Here is a 14,659-nt window from a genome sequence, read left to right as displayed (position 1 = left end):
ATCGCTGAATCTGCCTCGTCACCAATACTCATCCATGTGGTTCGGATAACGTTCCATCATCGTGTGAAAATGGTAGATACGTCTTACACGTCAGAACTTGGTGACCACAGATAGACAAGGTCCAAGGAGAAAGAACGAACCAATCAGCTTAAGGTCAAGCAAATTAGAGAGAGATCCATCACGTAAAGCTTCGTTTCTAATGAAAATCTGATCGTACACGTGTGTTCTTCCACGTCCAACAATAGTCAACATCTGTGAGTTTTAAGACCAGAGATAACGTCTGAATAAACTGATATTAAAACAAAACAAAATCCCTTTATAAAGTTTATATGTGTCCCGTGTCCGTAGCTCAACGAACCACTCACACAGTTCCGTAAGCAGAGTCTAAGGTGTAAAACATCCATGGGGCACGAAAACGCAGCCGTTTCAGAGAACCAGCATCACGACGGCGACGCAGCTGCTACCTCTGCGTCCCCGGGGTTCAAGCTCGTCGGATTCTCCAAGTTCGTGAGGAAGAATCCAAAGTCCGACAAGTTCAAAGTCAAGCGCTTCCACCACATCGAGTTCTGGTGCGGCGACGCCACCAACGTCGCGCGCCGCTTCTCGTGGGGCCTCGGCATGAGATTCTCCTCCAAATCCGATCTCTCCACCGGAAACATGGTTCACGCCTCCTACCTCCTCACCTCCGGCGACCTGCGCTTCCTCTTCACCGCTCCCTTCTCTCCGTCTATCTCCGCCGGCGAGATTCCACCGAACACCACAGCCTCCATCCCATCTTTCGACGACGTCACCTACCGCTCCTTCTTCTCTTCACACGGACTCGGCGTAAGAGCTGTCGCTATTGAAGTAGAAGACGCAGAGTCAGCCTTCTCCGTTAGCGTCTCAAACGGCGCCGTTCCTTCATCCCCTCCTATCGCCCTAAACGACGCCGTTACGATCGCTGAGGTTAAACTATACGGTGACGTCGTGCTCCGTTACGTTAGTTATAAAGCCGTTACATCCGTTTTCCTTCCGAGATTTGAAACTGTGGAAGATACGTCGTCGTTTCCACTAGACTACGGTATACGCCGCCTCGACCACGCGGTTGGGAACGTCCCCGAGCTCGGTCCAGCGCTAACGTACCTCTCACGGTTCACCGGCTTCCACCAGTTCGCGGAGTTCACAGCGGACGACGTGGGAACAGCCGAGAGCGGTTTGAACTCGGCGGTTCTAGCCAACAACGACGAGACGGTTCTTCTGCCGGTCAACGAGCCGGTTCACGGGACGAAGAGGAAGAGTCAGATACAGACGTATCTGGAGCACAACGAAGGCGCGGGGGTGCAGCATCTGGCGCTGATGAGCGAAGATATATTCAAGACTCTGAGGGAGATGAGGAAGAGGAGCGGCGTTGGAGGGTTCGACTTCATGCCTTCTCCTCCGCCTACTTATTACAAGAATCTCAAAAACCGGGTGGGAGATGTGCTTAGTGATGAAGAGATTAAGGAGTGTGAGGAGTTGGGGATTCTTGTGGATAGAGATGATCAAGGGACGTTGCTTCAGATCTTCACAAAACCACTTGGTGACAGGTACTAAACAAAACTTTAATGTGTTTTGTTTTACGGTTGGGTTCTAGAGGTTTAGGATCTGTAGTGTATTTAGAACGTCCTCGGTTTTCGGTTACAAAGTTGAGAATCGGCTTATATTCAAAGTAATATGGATTCCATTCGGTTCCAGTTTGGTTTTTCGGTTAAATTTGGGTTAAAAGTAAAAATCCAGGATTTTTCAAATTAAATATCAGATTTGTTTTGGGTTTTCAGATATAAAAAAATCAGATAGTTTAGATAATTTTAAATATTTTAGATAAAAAGTATTATAGTAATTCAATTTTTGGATATTCAACTTATAAATAATATTATTAAATTATTTTAAAATTTTAAAATTAAATATAGTTAATATTCATAAATATATAAACTATACGGGTACCTAGGTTCAGTCCGGTTTTTTGGTTCTAGAGATATAAGATCCACTGGTATAATTGATAGGATCCAAATCCAAACCGAACCTCATTTTTTGGTTTGGTTCGGTTTTTCGGTTTCGAATAAATGTGCCCATGCCTAATCATGTTCATTTGGTTAAAAGAGTCTCTTGTCTTTGTGATAGGCCGACGATATTTATAGAGATAATACAGAGGATAGGATGCATGAAGAAAGATGAGGAAGGGAGAGTTTACCAGAGTGGAGGATGTGGTGGCTTTGGCAAAGGCAACTTCTCTGAGCTCTTCAAGTCTATTGAAGAGTATGAGAAGACTCTTGAAGCCAAACAGCTTGTGGGGTGAAAGAAGAAGGAACCAACTCTAAAAAGGATTGTAATTCATATATGTAAAAACTTTGTATGTTGTTACAAATACCATCTCATCAATACAGATACCATCTCAGGGTTCAATACAAATGTCTTCGGATCAGGAATCAGTATTTTGAGATGTTAATCCTTGGGGCCGACGCTGAACTTAGCTATAAAGAAACCGATGGTGTCGAGCTCAGATGACGGGTCGAACTTCTGAACCATTTCTTCTTCACCTGGTTTTAACCACTCCCTGTATTACATATCATACATGTTTTCTTAAGTTCTGCTCTGCTGAATATTAATTAGATCAATAGATGGAAACTTACTCGACATATCCGTCAGGAAATTCACATCGACCAACTAGACCAGGGCCTCCAATCCTAGGATGCTGCAACAAGACAGCAACACACATGAAAATACATTAGGACAAAGAACAAGATCATAGTGCAACATATGCCAAGATCTCAAACAGTTTCTTAGATGTTCAAGAGCGCATTTTAGATCCAATCCAAACCTGTGTTGCTAGGGAAAGGAATTTGTATTTATCTAGAGCATATCGAACCACCGTCTCGTTCTCACTAGGGTTAATGGTGCATCTAGCAATGGAAAACAATCATCCAAAGGTAAGAGTATAGTAAACTCTCAGTTACTCAACTGCTACTGCCTTATTTGCATAGCTTGGATAAAACAGACTCAGATTATATTTGCATACTTACGTTGAGTATACGAGAACTCCACCAACGCGAACCAATTGAACAGCCTGGTCAAACATTTTCCGCTGGTACCTTCCATGGTTTCTCAACGATATTACAGTCTCCTACAAGAAATAGCAGTTGGCAAATTCATTCCACAAGTCAGCACACTCTTAACAATCTTCAAAAAGGAAGAAGGAAGAAACACAGATTCTAGTCCGAATTACTACAAACACTTCTAAGTATTTATACTACTTTAAGGAGCTACTAGGAACTAATATTTCTGCCACATACAAGTGATTAAGCTAAGACTATCCATATGTTGACACAAATCCTAGGATATGTACACGTTGTTAATGCTTAATTAAGCATAAACATGAAAAGTAGAAGTTAACATGAAATTTATCTTACCAGTCCAGCGAAAAGACGAGGTCTCAAGCCAAGAGCAGAACAAGGAGCATCTAAAAGTACCCTATCAAAACTATTAGGCGGGAAACCTTTTGATTTGCCAGCCCTCCCACCTTGGCTTTGAGTTCTTCCGCGACCATTTTTCAGCCTTCCCTTATTCTTCCTGATTTCAGATTGGCTAACGTTATCCCCTCCATTATTAGGCTGTTCTGTGCTCGCTAAAACATGGATGATAACGCAAAAATTAAGATTCAGCTTATTCATTAAAATTTAAAACTACTGGAATAAATATATATGGCGCTTTGCACTTATACACACATGCATAGGCACAAGAAAATGGACTACAGATGCTGAAGTGATGTTCTGTATCCGTATGATGGTGAAGTGATAACTAAGGTCCTTCTCCGAAAAGGGGACAGGACAATGCAAACATGGCAAGTTTCACCTAGCTAACACAGAGGCTAACATTTGGAAGAAAACAACTAAACCAAGCAAACAGTATGAGAGGGAGAGAAAGTAGCTTAATTACCATTTTCCTCGCACGATTTTTCAGCCTCAGATCTTCCAGAAGCATCAGATGCGATTCCCTCGTTTGATGGTACTTCAGAATGGCTGGTTAAAGAAACACTACTGTCACCGTTAACTGATGTTGTTGAATCACTGAGTGTGCTCGGAAGACAAACAGATTTTAGCGCATCCAGTTTACATGTTGTTATGCAAGTTAAGCCCATCTCAGCAGACAATCTCTGGACATCCAGCACCTATTTTTTAAAAAGACAGTAGACGGATTAACTAAAGCAGGTAGTTTTGCAATCCCAACAACAATACCCTTTTGTTTTGTGTTTCTTAGCACTCAATGTAAAAAGTCAGCGAGTAAAAAACACCAATTGAAATCATGACTGTTTCAATAAACTATGTGAGGAAATTCAAAAGGTTATGTAATAAAAAAGAAACTTTACTTTGTTATGAGATCTATCTGCTGCCACTATCTCTCCTTCGTCATTCATAAGTATAGCTATTGCAGTAGTCTTCCCTCCCGGTGCTGCACACATATCTAATACTCTCTCACCTCTCTGAGGATCTGGGCGACCAAGACAAAAGTTGAGCATAACTGAAGGTATAAGCATGGTGTAGACGAAAAATTAATTCGCTTACCAAGAGCATGAGCAGCAACAATACTTGGCAGGTTTTGAAGAAATATTTCTCCCTCGAGGACATCTAAGTAGCCAAAACGACAATGTGAGAACAATACCTCATGATGAAAAAAGATACTGAGAGTCCTAAACTGTTGTAAGCTGTAGTAGCTAGCAAACGTAGGACAAAAGATGAAGCTTACTATGAAAAGAAGGCAATCTGAAAACTCTGTTGTTCAAATCCACGGCAACTCCATGAGAAACACGAAACATGCCAGCTCTTGACAACATAGCTGTTCCCATGCCGATATATAGTCCACTGCGTTCACAATAGAAAGGATCTACAATAACACTAGGGCACATGTCACAACTGCTTAAGTTCAATAAACAACCTAACAGGTAGAAATGTTTCCCTTCATAACAATAACCAAAGACCTATTCTACGGTTTCAGTTACAGTGAAACCAAAAGTCTTGGCAAACCATATGATATGTGATCAAAGCAAAAAAAAAGGAAGAATTATGATTCTTGCCTGACGGTAGACCCTGAAGGGTGGTCCCACGAGTCATATTAACACTCCAGTCGCCATCATCACCAGGTTGCTCCATAGCAACACAGACGGCAACTGCATCTCCTTTCTCAACATGGGCAGTGCAAGCCAGTACACCTGGGACATAGACCTACAACAAAAAAAACCCATAAGTATCATTTTAAACCAGTACCTAGCCATTAAAGGTTTTACTGAGAGAAACTTGAGTTTACCTGGGCTCCTCTGAGAACTGCTTCAGCACACTTCCTGCTCACAAGTACCTCCTTGGGAGGGTTTTCAAGCTCAGAGCCATATTCAATTCTATGTGGGCCTGAACCGTTGACCAAAACTACATATTCCAAACCAGGAATCTGACACTTGGAGATGGGACTACTACTCCCATCGGGTTGCTGCACAAGCTTCAAGCCATCCTCGGAGTCGTCGTTTAAGATCTTCGTAAGCTTCTCAATAACCGCGTCACTTGTGGCTTTAACTGTGTTCACCCGAATGCAGGAGTAGGAAGATGGACGCCTAACATGGAATGGAACCAACAAATAATGTTAAAACAGAAACAAAATGTAGCAACACACTAAGTAGTGCAGAAGAACTAAGAAGAAAGTGAGACATTGTGTTACATTAGTTACTATGGCATAAAGAAGACATAATGTGAGAGAAAAGAGCTCACAGGTAATTAATCTGAGAGCCAAAAACACATTTGAAACACCCCCAAAACATCCGTATTGTCAGCAAACATGTACATATAATAAGCTCACAGGAATGGTTAAATGCACACAAGAACGTGAAGGAAAGCAAATCAATTTTGGATTTAGGAGAAATCTAGGGAGTGAATAAGCTATAGGGGAGATACAGAAGTGATGCATCAAAAGAGGAATGATAAGAAAGGCAAGTACGTTAGAGCCTTTGAAATTCGAGCAAAGTGGTCAGGTCCATAAGCTTTGTTGAAGTAGTCTTCAACTTCAGGATCCCATCGCAACACTGGATCATAACTGTAACGCGACGAAGGATTCATCTCCATCTGGTGGGAGAGAGCGAGCAAGTGTGTGTTTTGTCTGAGAAGAAGAAGAGGGAGGAGGAAGGAGGGTTTTAGCATGGATCGGGCTGTAATGATTAATTGGCTTGAATTGCTGGATTAAGCCCACTAAGCGTTACTCAGTTGTCTATCTATATGTTAAAATAGCCCATTTCAACCTTTTAGCATGCTCAAGGTTGTGTGTATCAGTAAGAGAATAGAAGATAAGAGAACAGAGGATATGTTGTGTTTGCTCAGTTAAGACTTTATTCAATAACAGCTTAGTGTGTTGTGTTATTACAAATCGTTTGCTTCACGCTCCAACCAAAACCTCAACCAAGCCTAAAAACATAAACCTTAAATCTGAAAGTGGTGTCTTATAAATAGTTAATAGTAGTTATCTTTTTCAAATGATGATCTCTTCTCCATACAAACAAAGCTAATCAGAATTCTATATTAAGTGTTAAAAGATTAGATATAGCTAAGTCAGGTTTTAGGTTGTTGAAACAGCCGCGACCAATTTGGACAGCTCAAATTTGGCTTTGTTCTCACCAGCCTTCTCCTCTTTATATATATATATCTCCCTTGCGTCTTAACGTTGACACCACTACAGAGGCAGAGGAGCAACAAACAAAATGTCTGACTCCATTTTGGAAAAAGCAACCTCTGCTCTCAGTGAAGCCGCCAAAACCGATGTCTTCAAGGATGCAGTGGACAATGTTGTCTCAAGAGGCATTGAAGGAGGCAAATCCCTGCTGCACAATTTGGAGGAGAAGAAAGGTGAAGTCTCCTCCAAGATCGTTGGAGCTGTTTCACAGTTTACCGGTGGTGGCGCCTACTCCTCAGCCACAACCGCAGACCGTGACTTACCAGTTTCAACAGACAATCAGGTTGGAATATAAAAAAACACACATAGATTAAAACAGAATTAGATAGGTGAGACAGAATCTTATGCTTGTTTCCATTACAATTGCAGCCACTCCTAGCGTCCAGAGAGACGGCAACGCCATGGTGGAAGAGCTGCTGTGAAATTCTAGATCTTCTCAAGGCATCATCATCCTCATCATCTAACTAGATGAAGATCATCACCAAACAGAGACAGATCACACCCAGTTTTTTCAAATTGTGTTTCATATCATTTCTTATATAATTCCTCTGCTTAACCCTCTGGTTATTTTTTCAATCTCTTTGATTGTTGCCGAGAGAACAATTGTAACGAAAGATGTAAACAAAACACACAATATAAAGTAAAACTACTAAGTTGTGAAACCAATCACATAACAAGAAAAGGTATTACCGTAAGAAACACTCCAAAAACAAAAGAAATCAAACTTCCACAAAACTCTACCTCGAGAATCAAGCCTTCTTCGAGCGGTAAACATAGAAGACAACAGCTGCTCCCGCCACAGCAACAACCGCAACAGCAGCCATAGCCCCACCAGAACCACCACTCACAGCCCCCGGCGACCACGACCTAACAGCCTCTACGCCATTAACCGGCTCAACCATGTTCTTCAACCCGCTAATCATCTTCTCAGACTCATCCATCTGTCTCTCCAGCACCACAATCTCAGACTCCAACCCCGCCACTCTCTTCTCAGACTCTCTCAACGAATCCTCCACGACCTTCTTCTCCGTCCTCCACTTCTCCACCTCTGCTCTCCCTTCAGCCACATTAGATTCCAAACTCTTCACCTTCTCCTTCAACTCATCAACCTCCTTCCCCTTGTTACCAATCCTATCCCTCATCTCCTCCTCCGCTCTCACCTTCTTGTTCCTCTCCTCCAACTCCTTCGCCTCCAAAGCATTAAGCTTTGCCTCCAACTCCTTCATCCTCCTCTCGTTCTCCTCTTTAGCCATCCTCAACTCATCAACCTCCTTCTCCAGCTCCTCGATCCCATCCCCCTTCTGAGAAATCTCATCCCTGAGCTTCTCCGCCTCCTTCTCAGCCTCTTCCTTTTCAGCCTTAGCCGTAACGAGTTCTTGCAGAAGCCTCGCCTTTTCCGCCTCGAGCTCGGAGGATCTCTCAGCTATAGCCTCGAGAACCTTCTTCTCCTCCTCCGATTTGTCGATCTCCCTCTCCATCTCCCCCATCTTGCGCCTCGCCTTGGCTTCGGATCCTCTCATCTCCTCGATCTCCGCCGTCAGGCTCTCGATTCTCTTGCTGATTTCGTCGTTATTTTGATCGGAATCGAAGAAACTGTCGTCCTCGCCGTTCAAGCTCCTCTCTTCCGCCATCTATAAACCCTAGAGGTGCTCGTTGGAGGAATTATATAGTGGGGAAAGGGGAAAGGAAAGTTTCGACCTTTTTATGATTTGCTGCCAGTGAAAGAAGTGAAGAGAGAGAAAAGAGATAAGAAACTTTCTGCGATTCGATGCAATTAGGGTTTCCCGCGAACCAATGATAACCGAACAAGTCTGATCTGGTTTACCAATGGACGGCTGAAAAACGACGACGAATCGAACAAAGTACAAAGGTAATGAAAAAAGTTTCCAAGCACGTGCGCACCACTTTTGTTTTCTTTTTCTTCTGTGCATTTACTTTGTGATGGTATTCTTAATAATATGTTGTACTGTGGGTTGGCCCGCCCTACGGACGGGTGAATTTACACTAAAATTATTTTATGTTAAAATATATTTTAATTTTATAAAATATAAATTTATTTTATACTCAAAATAATTAATATAATATGTTTTATTCTAAGATCAAATTGTAATACTAACTTTTAATGGTTTGAGTTGAAAAAAACACTAACACTGATATTTGTTAGGAACTCAAAATTTTCTAATTAAATCTGTATGAACATATAGTTACAAATATAATTATAAAGAATTTGAAAGGGAAATTAAATCTTTATGAACATATAGTTACAAATATAATCATAACAACTCACCTGCTAGTACGTGATATGGTTAAGGACTGATGCTTGGAGGCGAGTTAAACGGTGAAAGCTTCTCCTGGAAACTGAAAGTGATGCCAACCAAGTCTTTGACTAACTGTGGGATGGTTATTAGCTCTGGCTTCCCAACACCTGGATCATGCAGGAAGATGACTTCACATATTCAATGGAGTTTGTCTACTAAAAGAATTTTGCCATGATTTCACTGTGGTTGTCGTTAGTGTTACAACTTACAATTAGTAGGCCAATGTCTACCGCACGTGCATTGGTTAGCTTTGTCATCTCTCTATCAAATGCCACAAAGACAGTTGTTTCAGTTCCATCAGAGACTGAGAACTGGACAAGGTACCTGCAAAAGGAACAACATGGTCAATGTGTAACGTGGTTAGTAAATACTGCTTCACATAGACAACCAAAATATCTTATAAATGTGTTGTCGGATCGATCACCTAAGGACCCCAACTGCTTCCTGATGGCAAGTTTAACATGTGAACGATGTGAATCCACGTTGAAGCATTCTTGTCTTCTTGAGCACTTCGAGCAAGAAGTGAAGCACCAACCATTTGTAGTATCAATAAGCAGAAAGTGAAGCATCAACCAGTGCAAAGGAAATCCACAGTCTGTTACCATAATATATTTAAAAGGATTCAAGTTTACAGAGATGATGTACTGATGGAGGAGGAGATAAGTTTCAGATTTAACCTGTGGGACAGAGTGGAGGAGATATGCATTAATCATAATCCTTTGAATTGTCTGCGGTTTCATCGTTGATTCGTTGTATGTGGTTTTGATGCCCAAAACTTCACCAACAATTGTACCAAACGGCATTGCGTTTGTTTGTCTAAGAAATGTATCCAATCCAACCAATATTTTTGTTACGGACCTGGTAAAAGAGGGTTGGTATTAGCAAGTAGCATCAGTTGCTCGTAGTTACGAAACATGAAGACCACTGATGGGATATGGTTAATGGTTTCAATAACCTGGACGAAGATGGTTTGAGGCGTGAAGCGGATAGAGACAGGTGATGTGGTCAGTTTTAAGTACTGATTACTTCTGGTGACTTCTTAGAGATGGTGTTCGAAAGTGGTGGAGATTGACTGCGCCAGGAAAAAGAAAAAGTTAATAAAGCTTAAGGAAACAAACATTTCACAATTAACTCAGGAAATCACAGATGCAATAAAGAAGTAATTCCTTCTCCACCTTTCTTGTTTCCTATAAACTGAGGACACAGGTCAGTAAGGTATCCTTACATCTCCCAGACCTCAACTCAGACAGAACTATTTGGGGGATTGGCTACGTTAGTCTACGCTCTAAAGTATAGTATGCTATGAAAGAGAAATAGCTAGACATAAAGCTGTCCGGAGACTTCTTCTGCAAGCTTATATATATAGTGTTTGAAATGGTGAAGAAGAAGGGAAGCTAGAAAGATGGGAAGTTGATTCAGAGCTTAGCTTCAATGTAATCATTAACAGCTAACAACAAATCTGGGGATAGTGGAGGCAAAACGTTAAGTCTTCCGTTACATACAGGCGATGGTCGAAGGTAACATGAGACGACAAATGAGCAGTTGACTGTTGTTCTAACTTTAATGAATCAGAAAAAATAACTTATGTCACGGGCTTCAAAACCACAATCTGGACCTGCACGTTTTATAAATGTCCAATAGAGGGCCTCCGATAAATAGTGACTGGTGGGCTCAATTTATAAAAATATAGACGAAGCCCAAGTTGAGTCCATAGCACTTCACGTAACAAAATGCAACGCGCATGAGCGTAAGAAATTTAAAATAAAAAGAAACGCGTGACAAACACACATACCACTGCGAATTGACACGTGTCAAGAAAAGCACCCCTCTCCTTAAGGACGTGGCTGCTTGAGGTGAGAGAAAACTCCAAATTATTATTATAGATATAGGTCGCCAAAAAATTCAGTAATGTCTATGATTATTTCAAAGTTTGAAACTTTTGATTGTTTCAGTGTAGGAATCTCCAACTGCAATCGTGGATGGTGTTATTAAAATCAGGTAATTGCGATTTGATTAAAGCAAAGAAACACACTCTGAAAGTGTCAAATGCGATTTGATTCACCCAAATGATTTCAGCAAAAGCTTTCATATGGGTTTCTTGAGGCTTTAACTGAAAGGGCCCATTAATTTATTTACGAGTCACGATGGAAATTATGAATGGGTCTCTCCGGGTCACAACGGATATCAAATGATGATCTTGTTCATTCGTTGATGGGCTACATGAAAATCCATGTATACAAATATACATAGGTGGGTCGTTACGATTTACATAAGTACATTTTATCTTCAAAATGTATATCGCTTCACTTCGACAACAATCTCTCACACCTACTTAAATACGAAGCTGAAATCAAACCAAGCGAAACATTTTTCAATCAATCAATCAACCAAACCAATATACAACATTTTAACCTGGGGTATCTCGGAGCCATGGAAGGGCTCAAACTAATCCCCAAGGTGAGGTGCAGCCCACGGATAGATTCTCTTTTCGGGTATGTAAATGGATCCTAGAGCATAGGTCCATATCCATGTGAGGTATCTAGAAACATCATAAGTTAGTTACCTACAGCAGGATTTGAACTCACAACCTAAGTGTAGGAAGGAGTCTGTCCTTACCATTGGGCCACGATGTTCCGGACAGCTAGAAGTTTTTTTGTGTGAACTTATCATCACTTGATAAAAAATATAACTAGTAAGTATTGTGTATGTTGTTGCATGATTGCATCCAGGCTAGATGCATCATATATACATGCTTCATCAGTGGAAACAGTACATCATTATGACAGCAAGTTGTGTGAAATCAACTGATGAGAGATGATGAATTTTGTTCATAAATAAATGTAAACCCAAAGTTTGGCATGTCGAATTATTATGTTAGAGGCCATTAATTTTGAAATAAATAATACATTTCACTATGGGACGTTTTCTTTCTGTGGTATATCTACAATTTTAATTAATGAGCTCATCCACTAGTACAAATTAATTTCACTTATTATGCAGGAAATAGTCTGGAAAAATAGTTATGCATGGTTCTGATTCCTTCAGTAAATTATCCTGAATTTTACAAGAAAATATCAATGACAAGAGCCGTTGTGATAAGAGTGATATTAAATTAATTTCCCATTTAAAATACGCACCCGAACTAATATTAAAACCCGATATATCTTAATAATGATCTAATGATTAGCATAATTTTCTTGTTAGAAACTGATTGTTCAAAGTTAGGTAACATATTCAAAATCGACACTAGCATTGTTATCTTTGGTATGATGGGTTGTTAAATGTTATAAATTGTGTGGTGGTTGTGGAAAGTTGTATGTTTGAACCCAAAAGCATAAAATGTATGATAACTACGTAGAAACTCGAAAATTAAATGAAAAAAATGGTTTGGGTAAACGTACTTTAAGCAAAACATTCAACGAAATCGTCGTGCCCTTAACTACCTCACCAGTTATAATATTTTCCGCAACATATGCATGCACGTTTCTCATCCATTAGATTTTTTTTTGAATGTATTAATTTTATTTCTTCTAGGAGAAAAATAAATAAAAATAAAATAGATAACTGGAATTTGGACCATAAAAATGTATAGTCAACATGCATTCTCTCGTTAGTCACCTACCTGACCAGTATCACTAACATCGCCGCGTTATGTCTGAGTAGGTAACTCTGTTTGTTCTCTTTGTATTGGGCGGCAAATTTTCCAAAAGTCATTTTTCAGAACTGAGGGATTAAATTTTAAGTGGTGCCATTATGAGTTTAAGAGACTAGAACGTGAAACTGAAACCAATGGATGCTTTTGAAGTTATTACAACTTGAACTACCAATTACTTGAGAAAAGCACTTGCAATTATTTTTTCTGAAAAAAAATAAAATAAAAATTATTTTTTCTGATGATTTCACTGGGTCAACTGCCACCTCTCCATTGCAACTAGGCCCGCCCTCGGTTTTAACATATACAGTTTGAACGAGTAGCTAGTTGGTCACACGTTCGGACACTGTTGTTATATTTATTTGAACAGCTCTTTGAGCTTTGTTGGGTTACTAAGTGGTATTGATTAATTTCTATGTTTTTGGTTCATGCATGCATACCTTGTGTTCCATTTGGCTGTGTTGAAGACCTGTGCATTCTTTTCAATTGTGACAAAATATATCAATATATCGGCTCATTAACAAGCCCGATCTAAAAAGAGTTGCATCTTCTATATACTAAATCACAAGTCACTTGACTAATTAATCAAATTTTGACATGTCATTATCTTACAAAATTAAAGAAAAAATAAAACTATACCACTTCCCTGTTTTTTCTCAAACTACCACAATCACACGTTGGAAGATGAATCTCAAACTCATAAATAACTGTTTCATGTCCTTTATAAAACGTAATCAGCTATTTTTCTGTTTATTTTCCCCTCTTCTTCTCAATAGTTTGATTTTTTTTGTTCTATTTGGGTTTTGTCTTCTTTTCAATGCTTCTATTTTATATTTAACTTTTCAAGAAAAGGTGGATAATCAAAGCTTTGTTTCACATACTATTACTAATTTACTATCATAAACCATCCTCAACGTGAAAATATGTTCTTGTGGAAGAAGGTAATTTCATTTTCGTATAAAATTATGATATCTTAATATATGTTTAAATATATGAAACTCATATTTGTAGATATTTTTTTATATAGCAAGGAGATATTATTCAAGTTTTAGTTAAACATAAATTGCCACTACAAGAAAACACAAATTTAACGACGGCCAAAATCGTCGTTATTTCCTCGGAAAAGAAGGCTTACGAGGAAATGGCGATGAAAGGCGTTTCGTCGTTATATGATTGTCGTAAGAGAAGATTCGTCGCCATTTCCTCGTTAATTAGCGAGGTTATATTTTCCTCGTAAAGAAGAATTAAGTTTTCGTCGTAAAGACCACGTGGGGTTTCCACGTAACGCGGTCGTTGTGCTTCCTCGTAAGAAACTCGTAAATGATTCGTCGTAAAAGACACGCAAAAACCTCTAAATAAATTCGTCGTAATAAAAACGTAAGAAACACGAAAATAATTCGTCGTAATAGAATCGTAAGTAAATCCACGTAAAATCCTCGATAATTGTTCCTCGATATTTCGTCGTTAATTTTCCTCGTTAATACATCGGGAATTAGCGACGCAATTACTTTGTTTTCTATTTACTGAATTTATAAATAAAAATTATATTTATTTAATTTATTAATAAAATTTTAATTGAAATTAAATCGAATAGAAAATTTTTTTTTGGCCGAATTAAAATGAAATTATATAATATATAAATAAGTTTTGAATTTTAAAATACAATAACAAAAAAAAAAACTAATGCTGCATTGCCGCGTCGTAGAATTCCTCGCTCCTTCTCGAGAGATCTTCCTCGTTGACTTGCACGGATGTCTCGCCTGGAATGGGGTTTTGTTGTCTCATGGTCCTGAACATGGCCTCCCATTCCGGATTTGTGGCCGCTATGACGTCCAAGAAGTTCTCGAGACCAGTCATACGAGCTGTGAACGACGATTTTGTCGAGGCCAACTCGTTTTGTGTCGACGACAGCTGATGTTGTGTCGTCTCCAACACGTCGCGCAGCTGAGAGACTTCATCATCCCGTCTC

General features: G+C 39.7%; 4 protein-coding genes and 1 long non-coding RNA gene across 6 annotated transcripts; 2 read left to right on the top strand and 3 right to left on the bottom strand.

The window, feature by feature from the left end:
- Positions 1 to 317: 317 nt before the first annotated feature.
- LOC106294706 (4-hydroxyphenylpyruvate dioxygenase) lies at positions 318 to 2,440 on the top strand. The gene is made up of 2 exons (XM_013730334.1): positions 318 to 1,565; positions 2,140 to 2,440. The coding sequence occupies exons 1-2, from the start codon at positions 403 to 405 to the stop codon at positions 2,312 to 2,314; spliced, it is 1,338 nt and encodes a 445-aa protein (XP_013585788.1). The 5' UTR covers positions 318 to 402; the 3' UTR covers positions 2,315 to 2,440.
- LOC106294705 (putative methyltransferase NSUN6) lies at positions 2,335 to 6,190 on the bottom strand. The gene is made up of 12 exons (XM_013730333.1): positions 5,995 to 6,190; positions 5,317 to 5,614; positions 5,087 to 5,234; positions 4,759 to 4,896; positions 4,578 to 4,640; positions 4,382 to 4,503; positions 3,952 to 4,183; positions 3,426 to 3,640; positions 3,039 to 3,139; positions 2,837 to 2,918; positions 2,649 to 2,710; positions 2,335 to 2,572 (listed from the first exon to the last, which is right to left on the bottom strand). The coding sequence occupies exons 1-12, from the start codon at positions 6,117 to 6,119 to the stop codon at positions 2,461 to 2,463; spliced, it is 1,698 nt and encodes a 565-aa protein (XP_013585787.1). The 5' UTR covers positions 6,120 to 6,190; the 3' UTR covers positions 2,335 to 2,460.
- Positions 6,191 to 6,372: 182 nt separating this feature from the next.
- LOC106294709 lies at positions 6,373 to 7,316 on the top strand. Its single transcript, XM_013730336.1, has 2 exons — positions 6,373 to 7,003; positions 7,090 to 7,316. Exons 1-2 carry the CDS (start codon positions 6,749 to 6,751, stop codon positions 7,186 to 7,188), a joined length of 354 nt encoding a protein of 117 aa, XP_013585790.1. The 5' UTR covers positions 6,373 to 6,748; the 3' UTR covers positions 7,189 to 7,316.
- A 7-nt stretch (positions 7,317 to 7,323) lies between these two features.
- On the bottom strand, positions 7,324 to 8,472 carry LOC106294707 (peroxisomal and mitochondrial division factor 2). The gene has a single exon (XM_013730335.1). It carries the CDS (start codon positions 8,349 to 8,351, stop codon positions 7,470 to 7,472), a length of 882 nt encoding a protein of 293 aa, XP_013585789.1. The 5' UTR covers positions 8,352 to 8,472; the 3' UTR covers positions 7,324 to 7,469.
- A 548-nt stretch (positions 8,473 to 9,020) lies between these two features.
- LOC106293415 lies at positions 9,021 to 10,595 on the bottom strand. 2 transcript variants are annotated; one of them, XR_001260465.1, is made up of 6 exons: positions 10,214 to 10,595; positions 9,994 to 10,110; positions 9,716 to 9,896; positions 9,463 to 9,633; positions 9,248 to 9,362; positions 9,021 to 9,145 (listed from the first exon to the last, which is right to left on the bottom strand). It is a non-coding gene; the product is annotated as an uncharacterized LOC106293415 (long non-coding RNA). The 2 variants fall into 2 exon arrangements; XR_001260466.1 differs by having other exon boundaries at positions 10,541 to 10,559.
- Between the last annotated feature and the right edge of the window lie 4,064 nt (positions 10,596 to 14,659).

This window comes from Brassica oleracea, chromosome C5 (assembly GCF_000695525.1).
Source record: "Brassica oleracea var. oleracea cultivar TO1000 chromosome C5, BOL, whole genome shotgun sequence".
NCBI lineage: Eukaryota > Viridiplantae > Streptophyta > Magnoliopsida > Brassicales > Brassicaceae > Brassica > Brassica oleracea.
This window is presented reverse-complemented; position numbering and strand designations above follow the sequence as displayed.

Bases quoted from the DNA above. Each gene is read 5' to 3' on its own strand.
- LOC106294706 (XM_013730334.1), top strand. From the start codon at position 403: ATGGGGCACGAAAACGCAGCCGTTTCAGAGAACCAGCATCACGACGGC. The intron at 1,566-2,139 runs GTACTAAACAAA...TCTTTGTGATAG, and splicing joins ACAAAACCACTTGGTGACAG to GCCGACGATATTTATAGAGA.
- LOC106294707 (XM_013730335.1), bottom strand. From the start codon at position 8,351: ATGGCGGAAGAGAGGAGCTTGAACGGCGAGGACGACAGTTTCTTCGAT.
- LOC106294705 (XM_013730333.1), bottom strand. From the start codon at position 6,119: ATGGAGATGAATCCTTCGTCGCGTTACAGTTATGATCCAGTGTTGCGA. The intron at 4,184-4,381 runs GTAAAGTTTCTT...TTTAAAAAATAG, and splicing joins CAGATAGATCTCATAACAAA to GTGCTGGATGTCCAGAGATT. The intron at 3,140-3,425 runs GTAAGATAAATT...TATTTCTTGTAG, and splicing joins CTCGTCTTTTCGCTGGACTG to GAGACTGTAATATCGTTGAG.
- LOC106294709 (XM_013730336.1), top strand. From the start codon at position 6,749: ATGTCTGACTCCATTTTGGAAAAAGCAACCTCTGCTCTCAGTGAAGCC. The intron at 7,004-7,089 runs GTTGGAATATAA...TTACAATTGCAG, and splicing joins CAGTTTCAACAGACAATCAG to CCACTCCTAGCGTCCAGAGA.